Raw genomic sequence first — 20,989 nt, 5'->3', positions numbered from 1 at the left:
CCGGTCCGGTAATGTGTGTCCAGACCTGTAGCCGCTGTATGGTCTTACTAACAGACTCGCGGGTGCGGTAGCCCAGATCGATAAGATGCTCGCCTAAAGTACCAAAGGATGTTTAGAGGTGTCGCGAGTTAGATACCAGGTTCGTCTTCGTCAGAAAAATTTCCTGACACCGGAGTACAAAAAAAAACAAAAAAAAACGGTGGCATGACCGCATGAAAAAATTGCTACCGCAGGGAGTCCCCCATCGAGGGGTTAGCTCACCAACCCTTCCGATGAGTATAAAAAACAAGGCTGCCGTTCGGAATCGGCAATAAATAATAGGTCCCGGTCTAATTATCCCTCTCGTGCAGAAAATGACCGTGGTGCGACAAAAATGATCAATGACTAACGCACTCCCATCGCGAAGATCCAAGTTCGAACTCCACCGACGGCATTTTGGTGGTAGGTTGAACTTGGTTTTCTGTGGTTCCCGACTTCGGTGGGACATTCGAGGCGGGAATGCCGAACCGATCTCTCTTTTAAAACGTCTTGCTACGGAGGGCAGCAGCTTGACAACGGTATAAATATTTTGATCTTTACATTTCACGCATAGTTTAAAAAATAGGTGGCGGCACTACAAAAACTACTCACAACGCTATATACGTAATCAGATTGTTAGGTATACATGCACACTTCCGGTGCAACTCGTTCGTTGTTTTTGTTTATAGTGACAGACCTAATTGAAATCGGTTTGAAAAAGTATGATATACAGCAAAAAGAATAGCGTATGTTGTCCCTTATGCCAGAGATGCGAATGTGCAAATTTTAAAATTTTGGGTTTATCAGGTGGTTGGATAACTTATTTTGCTACCTAAGTTTTTCCAGATACGCGAATATGTATTCCTTCTTGAAAAACATGTTATAAAACATTTTAGGAAATTGGCATCCTTTATAGGGATAAGTAAAGTAAACATTCAAACGTTATTTCCGAAGTTTTTGAAATTCGCACATTTATGTTTCCGGGATATAAGGGACGTCGGTATGGATGGTAAAAGGGTCGATCTAAATTAATGATGGCAGGTTGCTATAATTTTTTTTGAAGAACTAACTCACGACAATGCATGTGTGTATATATATTCGGTGCCGCCATCTATTAGCTAAACATTAAACGTTTCTGTCAATATGAAGGTAGGGACAGGGCCGCGCTCTTACCAGACGCAAGGCCCGATGAGAAAATATGCGAGGCCAGAAGCGTCATAATAATTTTGGGGTCCCTTATAACCCCGATATGTTCTGGGGGAGAGGGGGTACCGGCATCCAAAAAATATTGCATTTTTACACAATATACAGGAATGCTGACAAATATCCATACAAAAAATATAGGCATAATTAAATGTAAATTGGAAAAAAAAAAAAAATTAATGAAAATTTCGAACTGAAAAGAAAATTTTAAATTGATGCTAGAAATTCAGTTGTTCTAAAACGAATTAAAATTAGAATCGAATTGAAAGAAATTACCCGAGAACCCCAGATTCTGACAAATCTTCAAAAATTTACGCTCCCGAAACTGTTCTGATCTTCCTGTTGGCAGGGCCGTCTTAAGAGCATCATGGGCCACCGGGTCAAGTCATTTTTCTGAGACCCTAACCTGGAAAATTCTCGAACAATTCAACTTGTTCTGATTTTTCTGAGGCCCATGCGTTAAGACGGCACTGGCTGTTTGGCGTCGGAAAAGAAGTCACCAAACCTCGCTTATAGAATCATAGCCGATTAACGATACGGGACCGGACTTGGACAGGCACGGGCCTATTAAAGTTTGGCCATATCCTGCGACTGGGAAAACGGGACAAATCCCGATAAAAACCGGGATATAACTCGAATTCACTCAAAAACCGGGGCTTCTCGAAAAACAACAACTTTTCAGAGGGCATTATGGAGTCGAATCGTGAGGCAGTGGTAAAAAACAAATTTATAAAATTACCTTATTGGCACCAAAAGCCTTTAGAGTATTCTTTAACCTTCTTCTCCTCATTGCACATCGCTAAAATTAAGTGAAAATTTTCGTAATACGGCATAAATGTTAGAAATAATTTGCGAGATATTCAGAGAAAAATATTAGGAGGGAAATTTCTCACCAATAACCTTCCGACTTTTCATATTTCATTACTTTGCTAATACAAATACGAGAAACCACTTTAAGCTATAGCAAGCACCTCTGCTGTCACCTATTGAATAAAAACAAAGCTATCTGTTGTAATTCTCAAAATAAAATTATCGTTGGTTTTAAATCGATGAGTAGAATAAAAATGAACAACATGTAGCATGAAAGTATAGTTTTTAATTTTTATGCTGTATACCGGTAAAAATTGTACGCGTAAAAATACTGATTGATACAGTATGTTTTTTTGTTTACAAGGAGGAATCTAAGGGCAAACATGAAAAACATATTAACTGGTAATTTTGACGCATAAATATTTTACACCAGCTGGCAGCATAAAAACAAATAGTATATGTTATTATAACACATTTTGTTAGTTTTCATGCTGCTTACCAGTTTGCAATTAATACAACACACACACACTTTACTTAAAAAATTATAATAGAGGGTTTAGTTTTTATTTGATAGGTGGCAGCAGAGGTTCCATATTTTTGTGATGGATATTTTTTTCAAAATTTTTGCGTAGAGGAGAAATGTAGATAAATATTTTCTACAATTTCAGAATTAATTGCAGAATTTTCATCCGTTTCGGACACTTTATACAATAGTACTTTAAAAAATAGAGTCAAACATGTATAATATATAATTCTTTTTCGTAAATATATATTTTTACGTTTTTATGCAAACTATGTGTGACCTCTTTTTTCAATAACATTTGGATTTTACCAATGAAACGTAACTGGAAGTGAAATTTTCTGTTTTCTAAAACATACCAGCTGCAGTATATGAGGATCCCCGGGCTGCTGAATATTAAGACCGTGAAAATTAATCAAAAAATACGTTGACTACACATTTCTATCATGACTGCCAAAAAAAAAAAGCATGTCTGTGGAATTTCAAACATGTGGAAAAATTATTTTAGAATTTCTGAAGGAAATTATTCTAGAATTTATGAAAGAAATTATTCCAAAATTTATGAAAAAAATTATTATAGAAATGAAAGAAATTATTTCAGAATTATTAAAATTAGAAATAACTGTAAGAAATTATTTCAGAAATATTGAAAATTCAAAATGAATGAAAGAAATTCTTCTAGAATACACTAATGAAAATTCAAAACCCATGAACTGAAAATAAGACACCCATGAAAATTCAGAATAAATAAAAAATATTATTCCAGAATATATGCAAATTCAGGATTTATTAAAGAAACAATTCAGAAAAAATTCCATAGTTATTTCTTTCTGGATGAAAATGAAAAGTTCCAGAATTATTCCTGTCTAAAAAGGTTCAAAGATGACTAAAACTAATCACTAAAAATATTAATATAAAAATTTCTAAAAATACTCTGATGAAAAACATTTATTACAATTTCTAAAAATACTCTGATGAAAAACATTTATTACAATTTCTAAAAATATTCTGATGGAAAACGTTTATCATAGTTTCTAAAAATATTCTAATAAATAAAATTATTTGTAATTCCCTTAAGTCACTAGTCTGGTGACAGTGTCAGAAATTGTGAGCTTTGGGCTGAGTTAAGTCTGACTGTCCTGTTCAGCGCACACACGAGTTATAAGGAAAGACTGATTTTCCTTGCTCTTGTAGCGTAGTGGTCCAGCACGCTCACCAGGTAAGTAAGAGGACGTGGATTCGATTCCCGCAAAGACAGTTGGATTTTCTTTCTTTCCTGAATTTACCTTCGCATCAGGCGGTTGTTAAAACCTTCATGTGGATAGCGGAGTGACCCACTGAATAAAATTGTCCATAATTTCCAAAAATATTCTGTTAAATAATAAGAGTATTCATAACTCCCAAAAAGATCCTAATGAATAAATTGCCCATAATTTACAAAAAATTCTGATCTATAATAAAAATATTCATAATTTCCAAAAATATTCCAATGAAGAGAAAAATTTTCACAGTTTCAAAAAACTTCATGATGAATAATTGGGTTTATAATTTCTAAAAACATTCTGACGGATAAAATTATTCCTAATTTCGAAAAACTTTCTGGTGAATGAAATCGCCCACAATTTCAACTAAAAAAAAAAATTCGATCATAATAAAAGCATTCGTAATTAAACAAAAATTCTAATGAATAAAAGTTTTCATAATTTTGGAAACTTCCTGATGAATAAAATTGCCCACAATTTAAAAAAAAAAATTCCGTTAATGATAAAGCATTCCTAATTTCAAAAATGATTATCAGGAATAAAATTGTTCATAATTTCTAAACACATTCTGATGAATAAAATTGTTCATAATTTCTAAAAACATTCTGATGAATAAAATTGTGCATAATTTCTAAACACATTCTGATGAATAAAATTGTTCATAATTTCTAAAAACATTCTGATGAATAAAATTGTGCATAATTTCTAAAAACATTCTGATGAATAAAATTGTTCATAATTTCTAAAAACATTCTGATGAATAAAATTGTTCATAATTTCTAAAAACATTCTGATGAATAAAATTGTTCATAATTTCTAAAAACATTCTGATGAATAAAATTTCTCATTAAAAAAAACTTTCTGATGCATAAAATTGTCCACAATTTATAGAGATTGTAATGATTAAAATTCCATAATTTCGAAAATATTTTCATGAATAAAATTGTTATAATTCCTTTCAACATTTTAACGAATATATATTTTACAGATATTTCAATGCAAATACTAATTTAGTCATTCTCATTTACAATTCACATATTCTTCTGTATTTCAAGAGCATTAAAAAATAAATCGATACGATTCCCCTATATCTATTTCGTACCCAATCTTCGAGATGGCGCTGCAATCGAACCAATGACACATTCCCAGCGGCCAAACGTAAGTGGGATGAACAAACCGATTGGTTCTTCTTCCCCAGTGGAGAACGAAAATCACTCTCTCTCTCCCCGTTCCGCATCGAGATTTTTCGCACATTCGGTTGCAGAGCCCGGGACAGACAAGATCCCGCCTCATTAGGGGGAAAAACGCCCTTTTTTTAGTTATTTCCCGTAACAGAATTAAAAAAAAAAAACGGGACAATTCATCGAGAAGCTGCTTTTTCACCACTCTTTCTTCATCGAAGAAAATTAAAGATACGTCCGTGTTTGTACTTTTATACACACATATAAAACAAAAAAAGAGCGTCTTGTCAAAAAGTGCCAAAGATAGGACTGTTGTAATAATCACCCATTTCCCAAATTTTGCCAATTGCGAAAGGTGAAATTTTATTATAATATACATACACATATTCGAGAAAGAGAAGATGGGCTGTGCTAACACTAAAGCTGGCGGAACGGCTGTAGCGGAGGAATGTGCACCGGAGGGTGGTGACGCCCAGCAAAAGGACGTTCCGAAAGTCATGGTGGATGGAGATGACATGGCCGTCAATGGCAACGTCGTCAACGCTAACGGCATCGAAGGTAAGCGTTTTTCCTTATATCCTTTACATGTATGTTTCTCCATACCTCATTTAACACCGGCCGGAATTCTTTTATCCGGACATGAATTTGAGTGTGTCAGACATGTCTGCGTAGAGCCGGGCATGTCTGATGGAGGATTGAGAGAGGAAAGAGAGAGAAAGAGGATGAGGAGGAAGAGAGGAAATAGGAAAGCCGGGAATAGGGAGGACGCAATCATGGCGGAACGTTGGTTGAGGCCATTGCCAGACTGGAAAGACACGAGTCAAGAAAAGTTGAGATAGACAATCATGTTGGATAAATAAGATTAGACAATCATATTTTCTCTACAACTAAAAAAACCAGGCTGTTGAACACAGTAAAATACCGTTATAACGAGAATCTCCCTGTAACAAGCAATTGCGAGTGATTGTGAAATAGCTAATGTTAAAACACATAAAAAGTATTCGGTTATAACGAGTTGAAAATTGTTGACGTTGTTAAATTGGGGAGCTTATTTTCAAAACGGAAGATTTCCACTTTGCTAAATTTACAGTAGAAGTAAAAACCCCTTTTTCTTTGGAATAGGACTGCTTTACGAAAGTGGAAAATAGCTCAACAAGTAGCAAAAGGGAGTAGTACAAGAATATTTGAATATTATTTTTCTTGATCAACATTCAGTGGATGGAACAACTTGATCTGCATTCAAATTTTGGAAATGTTCCGTTTTGAAAGAAAATTAGTGGAAATTTTGTTGTTTTTTAATCAAAATTTGAGCTGGTTAAGTCTAAAATTAGGAATTTCTACGCAAACCTGTTGGTTTTAGAAGGTTTCACCAATCCAAATAAAGTACTCAAATGATACTGGATGCATTCATAATGCTTAAAACACTCATATCTTAGGAAGTATTCAGAATATATCATGTGAGGGTAGATTTCATTAAGACAAATCCAACGGTTTACAATACATCTTGCGGTCTGGATATCAGATTCGCCCGAATTCGTAACGAAATAATTTTGTTATATCTCGGGAGGTTGACAACGCAAATAGGTGACAATGGTATTTTCTGCTAGATATTTTAAAGAAAAATCCGATGATATCCATTTCAATAAGTCCGTATCTACCACGCGGTTCAAGGCACAAAGAATGAAAGAATGCATTCACGTCAAAAATTGTGGCCGTGTCTATGACATATAGACTGCCCCAATTTTTTTAGGCTTTTCCCCTTTACACACGAAATACGTGCCTTAAAGCAGAATATACTGAGAATTGCGAGATACATCGCAAAATGATGATGCTGCTGCAGAACAATCTCTGGAGGAATTCTCAGAAAAGAAAGAAAAATAAATCTTCCATGTAAAAAAAAAACCCACTATTATAGAAGTTTTTGCGGCAGAACATTTCTCATTCAGTTGAGGGTTCGTTACACAACGATGCAAAACATTCTGCTTTGGGGATACGTGATGATTTTATTCGAAATTTGTTACTTCTAGTGAACAAGAGACCATGGTTGCTATCACGGCTTATTTGACCGGAACTTGCGGTCATTTGTAAACGTCTGAAGAAATCGTACTGAGAAAACTTTTCGATCAGCAGAAAAATTTGAATGAGTCCTACAGTGAGAATTCTGATTGTTCAGTCGGCTAGCTGAATCATTTTGAGAAATTGAAATTCTTTACAAAAACGTCTCAGAGAATCACCTGTATGAGACCAAAAATCAATTTCATCACTAGAGTCTAGTTCATTTCCTAATATTTGAATGAAATGATCCACAAAAGACGGTTATAATGCAGATATAGCGGGAAGTTTCTACAATTTATAACCTGATCGAGCAAAAAATTGGATTTCGTTTGTAACGAGAAGTCTGATATAACAACAATGTCCCTCGTGATTGAGAGCTCTCGTTATAAAGGACTTTTATTGTACAATACTAGGAGAGGGAAAATCAGGTGTATATGAATGTTTTATGACGACATAGAGAAAAGGACACAGTGAATCTGTTCAATACGTATTTTTTCAAGGCCGAATTTATATCAGTACGAATTGAGAAGTCTCACCCGGCCGTAGATTTTTAGGTTTCGTAAAAACAAGATGAAAAATTTTTCACCTTATTTTGACTTTAAAATGCTTAAAAGCCCTAGCTTAACTTTCTGTATATATTTCAAGTATTTCACATGAAAATATAATATAAAGAGTATTCTGCTTCATTAACAATACAGAAAAGCCCTTCCGGCTATGATTTTTGTCGATGTTCTTTTAGCAAGTAGTTTTAGGTAACCCCCCCACCCCCCATTCATTAATTAAGGGGTCCCTAGGCTAGAATTCTGTCAGCCAGCCAACTTGTAGAGGGCCACAAAAGTGTTTTCGCACTGGACCACTGAAAAGCTTAAACTAAGTTTGTTGAGTTACTACTGCCAGACCTCGGAATAACCTAGAAAAAAGGACAAAATTCAGTCAAATCTCGATAAGTTGAATGTACAGCGGCCGACAAAAAACCGCTTTAAACCATCGTTAGTTCGACTTATGGGAATGTCCGATTTCGGAGTGGGAAAAGGAATATTTATTAAAATAACAGTGCTATATACGAATATCGTATTAGTAAAGCATGTCAAATACTGGAGATGGAGAAATTCCGAAAAATAAGTTATTTACTGTAACCATATTTAATTATTGAATGAGAATATTTTGAAACAAACTAGACGTACATATACTGTATTATGGAGACGGACGCGCATACATGATACTCTTATAAATGAAACAAATTATAAGTAAAGTGTATACAACATTATTTTCTATCAAAAAAACGCAGTGATTTTTCACTGTCTCTCTTTTTTTCCCTACTTTTGCGAGAAAGTCATTGTCTTTTTGCAAGCATACAAATGAATTCACTAAATGAATTTGCTAAATTTTATTGCTAAATACTAAAATCTATGGCTAAATAATAAACTCTATTGCTGAATACTAAACTCTATTGCTGAATACTGAATTACATTGCTAAATACTGAATTACATAGCTAAATTCTTTTACTAAATAATATTTTGTAAATTTCTCTCATTCCTGAATACTTCGAGTTAAGGGAAAATTTTAACACTAATATACAGAAAAAGTTCTGGGAGTGAAATCTTCGACTTGTATAGACATTCTTGTTGTCGGAGTTCGACTTATAGCGAATTGACTGTAAAAAATGGCATCAGACGAGTGACTTAATAACGAATAAGAAAAATTAGCTAATTGTACTAGCAACAATTGTCGACCTTTAAAACTAACGTCGCACACGTAACGACGTTACACCGTGTCTTTACTGTATTGGTGATCGCTTGTGCTATCCAATTTCGTCTCCCCTGATGTTTAGTTTCTCCTTAAACATAGCAAAGTCGTACACAGGAACAAACTTTAAAGCATTCAAGATAATCGCCAATTTATTTTCAATAATGCTTATATCTGTGATAATCCCCCCCCCCCTCCTACTAAAAACTGAAAAAAAATTGTGTTTCTGTAGAATGTATTTTTGTGTATAGTGTGGTTCTAAAGTCATGGGACAAACTTTAAGACGGTGTAAAACACTTAAACAAGCATTTTTGAATCACGCTCGAATCGCAATAGCAAAGGTGGTAGAGGGTGTTTTTAGATATATAGATAGAACCGCTCATAACCCCGGACTGATGCAAAGCACCTTACTTCCGTTACCTCAAAAGAGGCAGAGTTGTGTCGGAAAAGTTAGCAAAGATTACAGTCGTGGCTCCCCTTGCTCGCAAGTATCGAATTATTCACGTCGTTCTCCCCATGAAGAAAGCCATCAACTCGATGCAACGTACATTGAACATTTGACTGAAATGGACAGCTGAACCAAATGATTAGAGAGAAAAATTGCACGTGCGCCCAGTGGCACATAAGAGCCGAAGACCGCAGCCTAGGATTTCGAAAGAAGTGTGGAAAAGACTTGTGGGCAAGAAAGAAGAAGCTGGCATGTTGAAGTAGGAGAGATTTAAGTATGGTCTAAATACACAAGGTATACAATATATATACTGTATATATACAGCGCCTCGACATGTGAAACGAAGAAACAAAGGGCGTTTTTAGAGAGTGCTCAACAGCACTTCACCAAAAACAAACATCATATTTTCCCGATGGATTTGCTGCGATATATGATATCAACCTATCTTCAGATTGGATTGGAGTTTGTTTTTTATTGGTCCATCAAAAATTATGCGGCGACAAACAATGATCAAGCGGTACAATGACTTGTAATAGAATTTGCATTACTCGGGTTGCACAATGAGAAAATATCAGCACATTATAATACCCTCACCCTCGAATGGTTGATTGCACTCATTGCAGAAAAATATGATATTTGCTTGCGGTGAAGTGCTGTTGTGCACTCTATAAAAATACCCTCTACCGCCTTTGCGATTCGACAGCGCATTCTATGACCAAAAATGTTGGTTTAGGAATCTTATATCACCTCTTGAAGTTTGTCCCATGAATTTAGAATCACACGGTACGCTGCTACAGTTCTGGTAGAGCTATTATTTAAAATAGCTCTCTTTGGGAAAAAAATTTGTAGGGCTATCTCAAAAAGGTAATGAACACGAAATTCTCCAAGTATGCAATAGGGAGGGCTAAGTAACAGTTAAAAACCTGCCAATACAAACAACTGTACAAGCACTTTTACTTATCGTAACGGATCCTAATTAGATAATTGAATAATAGATAATAAAAGAAAAAAATAATATAAATTACCTTAAAAGAAAGTTTTTAATTAAATTTACGCCTAAAAGCACCGCTACAATATTTGTAGACTGCAATATGATGCTATTGATTTGATATAAAAACAGTGTACACTCTTTTGATACTCTTGATAGGAGTATGGCATGCTTATCTGCAGTCTACTAGATGGCAATGCTATCGCATCGCATTTACTAGTACTGGATAGAGTGTCCTCTATTATTCGAGAACATTCTTGATGTCCGATGGCGCTGTTGTTACTGCTTCTATAAATGGGGGATCCATGGCAGACAAGAAGATTTCTGGGGGTTCAAGACTAAAAGTATTTGGGAACCGTTCATTTATAGGGTGTCCCATAAATTCGTAAATAGCTTAAAAATTTATAAAAATCGAAGGAATTGGTATACTTGAACGCAGTTTGCGAAAAAGTTATTCGCGAATTTTTTTTTTTTGCGGTGCAGAAAAAAAATGTTTCAAATTTTCCGTCGATAGAGAGCGCTGCAAGAAAGAAAACCATTGTAAATATGCAAATCGGGGTCCTACAAAATGCAGGGTAAGCGATTAACAGCTCATTTCTAAATTTTCTAGTTACTGGTTGGCTACTGTTGCATAAGCTTTTCATTGTGATGTTGACATTCGTGGGCGAAGTACAGTAAAACACCTCTTAACGGACACCCCTCTTTTACGGCCAAACAATGATTTTTTCCCCCCTGTATAATAAAAGTATGCATTTCAAACCCCTGATTAACGGTCCCCCTCGTTTACGGACGAATTTTTTTGTCCCGCCGGTGTTCGCAAAAGAGAGATTTTACTGCATCCCTATTTGTGGATAAAGTATCACCATATAATGGTAAGTTGTTTTATCTCAGCCAATAGCCGCCTGAAGCTTTGCGAACCTTTCGTACACAGAAGAGCTTGAAGAAAGGTTCAGGTCCACTCACTACTGCTGAACATACGTACAACACCCTATAACGACAAAAATTTGAACTAATTTTTTTTCTGTACCAAAGAGGAAAAAAAAACTTCCTTCGAGAGAATAACTTTTTCCCGAACCGCACATTCAAATATACTCCCATCCTTCAATTATTATGAATTTTTGAACAACAGCAAAATCTCTCTTTGCGGTCACCGGCGGGACAAAAAAAAATCCTCTGTAGAAAAGGGGTGACCATTAATCAGGGGTTTGAAATGCATACTTTTATTATACAAGGGGAAATTATATTATTTGGTCGTAAAAGAGGGGTGACCCAGCACCTCTAAGAGATAGAAGGCCTCTGCAGTGCTTGCCATAAACGTCATTCAGACTACCTAGCAAGTTTGAAACATTTTGAAACACAGCATCCCATTTCGTTTCTTCTTATTTTGGCGTAGAATCTTCCTGATTGGCTCACAAATACCGCGTAGTGATTGGATGTGGGGCATAGAAATCGCCAATTCTGAGCCCGATCATTTCTTTTCCTCACGACGATGATACTGGCACGAACAGGGATTTTTTTCCCCCTGACTATACTGAGGGAAAATGGACTACTTACTGACGTCACAAGCAGAGTGCAGAGGCCCTCTATCTTTAGGAGGTGCTGGGTGACCGCATCTGATGGGGTGCCGTTAAGAGGGTTTTTTTTACTATATTTATTAATTTATGGGACACCCTGTATTCTGACCCCGGTCCACATAGCAAATATTCATTTCTAGTTGCGGCCTCGGAACACTACCCGTCCAACTTTGAATGTCTACACAAATGTGTCTCCAATGCTCGCTATTTCTTTTTCCCATATACATGTCTCCTCTCGAGTATTGTATTTCTTTGTTTAAGAAAAAAAACCTCTTTCTGCCATATGGAGGACAAGAAACACATACATTGTGTGTGTGCGTGTGGTTTTTTAGACTTCAATCTCTTCCCTTCCGCCATTTTGCTTGGAGAAGAAGCTTGTCGTGATCTTGTCATCGTTCATACCCCCCCTTCCCCCTCCCCCCTGGAATTCTCTTGTGTGAGAAGTGTATGTTTATATACCCGAGATAAGTTACACACTCTGCGAAAGAGTAAAAAAACAAAACAAAAACAGAACGTGGAAAATGAAAAAGGATTCTCTCTGTCTCTCTCTCTTTTTAGATCTTCTCATTCGCACATACACAGACATCGTGGGGGAAAAAATCATTATTATAAGAAAGGAACTATTTTTTTTTTGGCCCCTGAGCTCATCAATCATGTCGGCGAACAAATGCAAATCCTTCCATGGGTACCAACTGAGATCTCGCTGTACATTGCGGCGTGGAAAAAAAAAGAAGTTTTTTTTTGGGATGCAGTCCATGTCGTGATTGAATCTCTCGGGGTTTCTGATATATAACAATAACCAAAATGATAACTATATACGAAAAAGTCCCGTTTGCAAGTTCATTGACGACCATACACCCCCGTTTGTTCGAATGGGACGTGTGGTTCATAATTTTTGTCGCAACACGGTCATTTTCTGCACATGAGGGTTAATTAGACTAGGACCTAGAATTCATTGCCGAGTCCGAACGGTACCCTTTTTTATACTCACCGAGAGGTTGGTGCGCTGATCCCTCGGTGTGGGACTCCATGAGGTATAGCAATTTTTTTCTCTGGGCATGTTGCCGTTCCTGTTGTGTACCCCCCCCCCCCCTGTGTCAAGAAAGTTTCGGACAAGGGCGAGACCGGGTATCGAACTCATGACTCCTCTGAACAGCCTTTGGTACTTTGAGCGAGGATCTTATCGACCTGGGCTACCCGAAATGCTTTCTTCGGTAGACATGATGCAAATGTGTAGTGAACGTATTTCGATATATTTTCTTCCAAATAACAGTTAGCAGTCCACACCTATCACAGAATATGCGACCTCTGCTGCCCCCTATCAAATAGGAAAGTAAACTATCTGTCATAATTTTTTAAATAAAGTTAGTTGGTTTCAAACCGGTATGCAGCATTAAAACGAAAATAATGTGTTGTGATACCATATATGCGTCAGGAAAATTTCTGACTAGGATGAAACCGGGTATTGAACTAGCGACACCTCTAAACATCCTTTGCCCTTTGGTACTTTGGGCGAGTTTCTCATCTACCTGGGCGTTCTCACCCTGAGACGTGTGGTGAACGGAAGTTGGCAAAACGGGACAACTCTGTTTTTCCCTTTTCCACATAAACTAGTCGTGAAATGTTCAATCGTTCCATCTTTTTAAAATTCTGTTCTGAAACGGGAACCACCTGTTTTTTAATTTAAGTTAAAATCCTGCATATTTTTATTCAGCCACTGGTGAGTCGTTAGAATGAAACTGTATAACGTATATCACGAATTACTTTTTTTAATGCCCAATACCTTTCATAGATCCCTTCAGAAAGTCTCTCGGAAAAGGAAATTTGGATCTAGTCAGTTGAAAGAAACTGATCAAGAACTGAAGGAAAGAGTTTTTTGTTTTTTCAATCATACATCTGCCTTTACTGCAGGAAGGCCATTGCAAAATATGGAATTCAATTCAGATCACTGCGAGTAAAACGGACTGATTAAGGCAGGGACTCTCAAACTGTACGCTGAAGGTGCCCTGGTGCACCGCCAACCTTTGTCAGCGGCGCCTTGTAGTGGCGGCCCGACCTACAGATTCGTTGTTAAACTGCTCTAGGGAGCCGCGGATAAGTGTTGATAGGGGGAAGGGGCATCGTGGGTGGAAAAATTTTGAGAATCCCTGGATCATGACATCAAGTATGGAAATATCTGTCAACCGGGGGAGGGGACATCTGTTAGCCTCCAAGTCTTTTGACGGTATAACGAATGTTTATTAATTTTCAAGTCGCTATAACTGAATATTTTTTTGTATCTTTTAACATTAGCTATTTGACGATCACTTGCAAATCCCTTGTTAGAGCGAGATTCCCGCTTTAAGCCGCACGCGTTAAATGGACTTTCACTGTACTGTGCATGAAGTTTTTTTTTATTTCTTTTTGATTAGGGGGGGGGGAGGGTGTGATCATTATTTATCGAGAAAAGTGTGGTAAATTATGATAATTAATCAGCTGATAAAAATTGTTAAAAGCAAGCAAAGCTGTCATGTACAGCCAAACATCTCCCGTGTAAAAACTCCGGCCACAGAGAGTAGCAGGCTTACAACGGTACAAATACTCAATCGTTACACTTCATTCAGAATTTGTAATATAGATGGCAGTACTGAAAAATCAGACACAACACTAGATACGCACTCAGACTGTTCCGCACTTTGTTCCAGACTCAGTCACGAAGCTGGTCGTCTGGAAGAGATTTCGGCAATGGGGTAAGTCCGGTGGCAGAATCCTGGAGTTCATTAATTCAGCCAAAGAAAAAAAAACGGAACATTAAAAAAAAGTCGGAACGGCCAAAATACCCTGTAAAGTACGGGTCATGTGGGTGCCTCTTCATATACAAGTTTTTAGCTTGCGAGTCGCCCCCCGGCACACTCTATGAAAAATCAGTCTGGACCGCTAATTATTGATGCCATGGACCAGTGGTTCTCAGTTTTTGGAAGCCCGCGGCCCGGTAAATCTCTTCTGCGTAAGTGAAAGGCCCGGTCATGCACACAACTAACGAGAAATTAATGGAAAAAATAAAACCGCGAATCATTCGCGGCACTGTGTGACTTGTGTTAGGGCCCGGTACTGGGCCGCTGAGCGTCGGTTGAGAAACACTGCTACAGACGAGGTGTCGTTACAAACGAGATAGTTATAATCGAGTTTGACTGTATTCAAAGAGAATATTTTCTAGGGTCATAACTCATTAATATATTCATGCAACTCCTCATTCGTACATAATTCTCTATAGAGGGCCCCCATATTGCATATTACGGTACAATCAACAAGGGATTTTCTACAATAGTGATCCTACCTTGTTGTGCTGCATGTGTGCATGTTCCTTTCTAGTAATTTCCGGAGAAACTCGATCCTCCTCTTCCAACTGTCTCTCTCGCTCTCTGAATACTGTTAATCCATATGGTCCCCCCCCCCTTCTCTTATCTCTCCCACACTATTTCATTTCCAACCTAATCCGCTGCTGTTTGTGACAGCTTCTGGTCCCAGGGCCCTTTTGGGTATATATATCCCTTAGGGTTTGTTGCCGAGTCATACCATCTATCTTCATAGCTGTCTGCTGTCCAATGTAGTATAACCAACCGATGTGCTGTGTGTGCGCGTAGGAGGGTCACAAAGGACCCGAACTTGGGTATAACCAACCATAACCCTCCAAAGAACCTTGACAAATAATTTTTTTTTTTCGTATGTTAGGGGAAATAGGGACCTATTTTCACTGACGTAATTGCTGGATCAGGGTGGAAAAAAAAACCCCGAATGTTTTGTTCGAATTTCGATTAGTATCGATCAGTGTGTGTGCGTGTGTGTGGTCAACAGTTCGGCCATCAAAATGATTCCCATATGGTCGGGAAGGTAATGGGTATCGGAAAAACTGAATAAGAGTAGTTTGCAATGCTTTATTATCTTGAGCGTTTTTGAAAAATTTGCAAGAATGTAGCTGTAGTTATATATTCCTGTTATTATTGGAGACATGAAAAACAATAGTGAAAATTTTGTTGTAATTTCCAAGTTTTAAAAATTCTAAAGTTATTCGGATTTAAATTATTATTATTCACGATGATGAATGTTTACAAAGATGACATTTCAATTTAATGAGATTTTTACTTTCAAAATTTGTTATACAGGGTGATCCATAAATTCGTAAATTGTTTAAACCAGTCATAAAAATGGGAGGAATTGGTATATTTGAATGCGGTTTGCGAAAAAGTTATTCGAAGGTTTTTAACAACTGGCTGTTGCGAAGATATATTTCGGAAAGAGAGAAGATTCAACTGCCCCTGCGGGGAATCGAACCCACGTCCTTTCACTTTCCCGGTGAACGCCCTAGACCACTAGACTACAGAGGCACCGAATCTCTCAATCTTTCCTTGGAGCTCGTGTATCAATCTTTCCGAAATATATCTTTGCAACAGCCAGTTGTTAAAAACCTTCGTATGGTAGCGGAGAGTGACGTCATCCTTGTATAAGTTGCCATCTGGTGGCAGCGTCAGCAGTTGTGAGCTTGGCCTGAGTCTGGTCCGGCCGTCCATTCCATGTACGGTCCCTTTCAGTGAACACGAGCTCCAAGGAAAGATTGAGGGATTATGTGCCTCTGTAGTCTAGTGGTCTAGGGCGTTCACCCGGAAAGTGAAAGGACGTGGGTTCGATTCCCCGCAGGGGCAGTTGAATTTTCTCTCTTTCCGAAATATATCTTCGCAACAGCCAGTTGTTAAAAACCTTCGTATGGCAGCGGAGAGTCACGTCATCCTTGTATGAAAAAGTTGTTCTCTGAAAAGGGATATTTTTTTTTGCGGAAAGGAAAAAGTATTTTCCCCGATAGAGGGCCAGGGGAAACTAGTCCGGTGGGAGTGATTCGACCAGAACCTTTCTATAATCTCTCCTGTGTCCTGAACGTTCGTAAAGCTTCGGCCGGCCATTTCTTAGCTGAGGTATAACAACTTCACCAATAGTGCTTCGTCTATCACTTCATCACGATAAAACCTTATGTAAGCAGTAACAGGAAAATTCATAAATTAGATGTTAACCGTGCACCCTGCATTTTATAGCACTCTCATTCACACATTTTCAGCGATTTGCTTTCACGCAGCGTCCTCTATCGATAAAAGTCTAAACTCTTTTTATCACTGTATCTGAAACTATTACCTTTCGTGAGAAAATTTTTTCGTAAACCACATTCAAATAATCAATGATTTTAATATATATTGATAATTTTTTAAACTATTTACGAATTTATGTGATATTCTGTATTTCCTCATGCAATTAAAATATAAAATAGGTAATTGTATATATATAAATATATAAAATATTACTTCCGTTGGCATTGATTATACAATCCCTAGGCAGCGAGGTCATGGGAGGTTCGTGCTTACCCTCAAAGCGACCTAATAGCTAAGATACCCATTGAATCGAAATCAATTCAATTTATGAAAAATTTGAAATTCACGCCAATTTTACGAAATTCGGAATTTAACTACTTCATGAAAATTCAAGATCTGCTGCCTTTTTTAAAATAAAAATTCGAAATTCCATTTTTTTATGAAATTAAAAATTTATTCCATTTTCAAAATATTTAGAACTCTCTTCATGGAAATTCCTAATTAACTCCATTTTAATTCATTCCTTCATGTCAAACTTTCTAATTTACTCCTTCATGAGAATTCCTAAATTACTCCATTTGAATTTTTACTCCTTCATGAAAATTAAAATTTCTAATTTACTCCTTCGTGAAAATTCTTAATTTACCCCTTCATGAAAATTAAAATTTCAAATTTACTTCTTCGTGAAAATTCTTAATTTACCCCTTCGTGAAAATTCTTAATTTACCCCTTCATGAAAATTAAAATTTCAAATTTACTTCTTCGTGAAAATTCTTAATTTACCCCTTCATGAAAAATTTTAATTTACTCCTTCATGAGAATTTCTAATTCACTCTATTTGAATTTACTCCTTCATAAAAATTTCTAATTTACTCTATTGAAAATTCCTAATTCACTTTTCCTTCACGAAAATTCAAAACGTTTCCCATTTTCACAAAATATTGCGATTTACTCCATTTTTTTATTTGACAAAAAACACAAGTACAAACTGATGCAAAAGACAGAAACAGAAAAAAAACAACACATAAATACTAGGGCTGGTCCGATTAATCAGGTCAGTTAATCGATCTATTGTTAATCGCAGTTAAAAGTTTTAGTTGAAGAGATGGTATTTTTTCGGCTTCCTCTTATAACACGCATTAGTAGCGTAAAGCACTGAGTGGAGACACAGTAGTCAGCCGTCTCCACTCAGCGCTGCGCTTCACGCATACTAATGCGTGTTATAAGGAGTTGGGAAGTATGTCTCTGGTGTATTGGTTAGCGCACTTGCCCGGTATGCGAAAGGGGACCAATCATTTCTCTTTCCAAATATGAGTTTTGGCACAACATCCATAAAATTCAATTTCTCAGTATAGTTTTAGTTGAAACCGATCAGCTAACAGCTCATGGACGACGAGCCACCAGAGGGCTATATATATGACATGAATGTCGCTCTCCACTTGTTAATACAAGATATATAGAAGACTGGATGTTGTGAAGATATTTATTATTTGAGATGTTAATTTTTTAAGGAAGGAAAAAACTCATCTCTGCCTCTACCGGGAGTCGAACCCGGGTCCCTCGATTGCCGGACGAGTGCTCTGATCACTAAGCTACAGAGGAGATAGAAATTTTCCTTCGCTAGAGCGTATATATATGCCGAACGGAACCGTGCAATGGACGGTGAAACCGATCAGCTAATAGCTCACGGACGACTAGCCACCAGGGGGCTATATATATGACATGAATGTCGCTCTCCACTTGTTAATACCACTTGTTAATACGGCTCGTCGTCCGTGAGCTATTAGCTGATCGGTTTCACCGTCCATTGCACGGTTCCGTTCGGCATATATATACGCTCTAGCGAAGGAAAATCTCTATCTCCTCTGTAGCTTAGTGGTCAGAGCACTCGTCCGGCAATCGAGGGACCCGGGTTCGACTCCCGGTAGAGGCAGAGATGAGTTTTTTCCTTCCTTAAAAAATTAACATCTCAAATAATAAATATCTTCACAACATCCAGTCTTCTATATATCTTGTATAAACAAACAAACAACCTATTTATATTTACACTGTGCAGTGACTGTAAAGAACAACTTCAGTATGAATTCGCAAAATGGTCAAATTCCAAAAAGTCAATTCCTTGCAATATATAATAGCAAAAAAAGATCAAAATAATATTTAGAAAAAACCAAAAACTTTTTGACAATAATCAAAACTAATTCATCAATAATTAAAAAAAATTACATCAGCTTTGTTACTGTTATCAATCATCTGTATTTATTACATGATTTCTTCCTAGTTTATTTATTAATATTTTTTGAGTTGAAATATTGAAATTTCAGCTCATCACTATTTGTTTTTTTGATGAAAATTCAAAAAATTTCCTCAAAATGTTCACGAATTTTCAAACCCTTATTTTTCGCGATACCTTCACATATTTTTGAACGCATCAGTCGAATTGGACTGTCCTTAAGGTCTCAATAAATGTCCTCCCATTCGAGTCGAATATAATCAATAACTGAATGTTCGGGGGGGGGGGGCTATCGAAGATCATTTACCGATGACTCGAAGAGAAGGTTGTGACAGCCTGACGAATGAGGGTGTGAATAGAAGCTGTCAGCCACGGGGCTGTGTAAATAACTCAAGCGCCACTTTGACAGATACTGCCACTGCGAGATCATACATCAAGGTCTAAAAAAAAATAATAAATAACGTTTCTTTTAGTATGGCTTTAGGAAAAGAAAAAAAAAATGGGAATGAGGATCGTTTATTTTCTTTACTTTTGCTTCACATTCTTTTGCTGTAAGTATTTTAGGTGGAACTGACTAATGGTATCTTACTGTTATCTCGACATCTCTTAGGGTTAAGAGAAAGGGTGGAAAAGTCATTGATGGACATCAGTCCATCGGTCATCTCCAGCAAAATCGAGAAATTCTTTACAGAAATCCAATTACTGCGTTTGTATACTCAATACAAATCAAACGAACAATGGAGGAAATTGAGAAAAAATTTCTTGTTTATTTTTGGGTTGTTGACATTTTAACAGCCGGTGATGCGAAAATGAATTCAGGAAAGAAAATTCAACGCCATCTACGGAGAATTGGATCCCGTTCTCTTGCATTTCTGTGGCAAAAATGTTAGTATACGTTAGCTCGTTGAGACAGAGCGGTGTGCCATGTTAAGCGGAGGAGTGTATGTGAGCTATTAGCCGAGTCGCGTCTGACTATGCATGTGATAACCCGTTCAGCGCATATAAGCTCTAAGGAAAGTAGTTCGTTGCTTCTGTAGCCTAGTGGTCTAGCGCGTTCGCCCGGCATGCGAGAGGACGTAGGTTCGGTTTCCCGTTGAGAGAATTAAATTTCTTTCCTGAATTTCATCTTCGCGTCAGCCACTTGTTAAATTAACCTTCGTATGAACAGCGGACCGTGACATCTTCAGATATTTCTGCAATGTTCAAAGTGTTTTTTTAAACTCAAATAATGGTTAAAAGCTCAGCCCGTTCTAATTGGTTTGAAGTGATTTCTCCAAGCCAAAGTTCTTCTATTTTTTCGGTTTTAAACTATTTTCATCAGCTATCGTTTGTATTTTAAATGTGGCCCAAAACAATTCTTCTTCTACCAATGTGGCCCGAAACGGTTTTCATTCATTCAACAAGACCTAGAAAATCCAAAAGTTTGGGCCACTTATGGAATACTTTTTTGAATAGAATATACTTTTACAATAGAGTATACTACTTTTTTTTTTTTCAAATAGAATAGGCCATACTTTTTCTTTTCAATAGAATTACGTGCTTTTGCCTAATAATTTTTTTTATTCAGAAAATTCTCTATATTTTTGCAATATTTCGCGGGTAGTTTTTTCTTCCTGAATTCCGGTTTTCTTATCCGATTTGGGGGAAAAAAATATTTTCGGGGTATTTCTCTCTTTTCTGTGTGTATTTTTCTGCATCGAGCCAATAATAACAAAAAAATGTTTGATTTCTTTTAGTAGATTCTATTCTTGAGTTTTTCTTGTTTATTCTGGTTTTTACAGAACTTTCTGAGCCCCCCCCCCCCATGCTTCACGATCCATCTTTTTTCATATTTTGGGT

General features: G+C 37.0%; 1 protein-coding gene and 1 non-coding gene across 2 annotated transcripts in view; both read left to right on the top strand.

Moving 5' to 3' along the window:
* Window positions 1-4,996: 4,996 nt before the first annotated feature.
* Window positions 4,997-20,989, top strand: part of LOC149064952 (uncharacterized) — a 59,440-nt gene continuing 43,447 nt past the window's right edge. Inside the window, exon 1 of the mRNA XM_089254871.1 lies at window positions 4,997-5,552. Coding sequence (XP_089110997.1) covers window positions 5,396-5,552 — 157 coding nt within the window. The 5' untranslated portion in view covers window positions 4,997-5,395. The remainder of the gene's footprint in view (window positions 5,553-20,989) is intronic.
* TRNAS-GGA (transfer RNA serine (anticodon GGA)) lies at window positions 16,412-16,485 on the top strand. Its single transcript has one exon. It is a non-coding gene; the product is annotated as a tRNA-Ser (tRNA).

The sequence above is a fragment of the Pholcus phalangioides genome, unplaced genomic scaffold, assembly GCF_987345545.1.
Source record: "Pholcus phalangioides strain wild (caught in Gottingen) unplaced genomic scaffold, Ppha-v1.0 ptg000042l_1, whole genome shotgun sequence".
Classification (NCBI taxonomy): domain Eukaryota; kingdom Metazoa; phylum Arthropoda; class Arachnida; order Araneae; family Pholcidae; genus Pholcus; species Pholcus phalangioides.
This window is presented reverse-complemented; position numbering and strand designations above follow the sequence as displayed.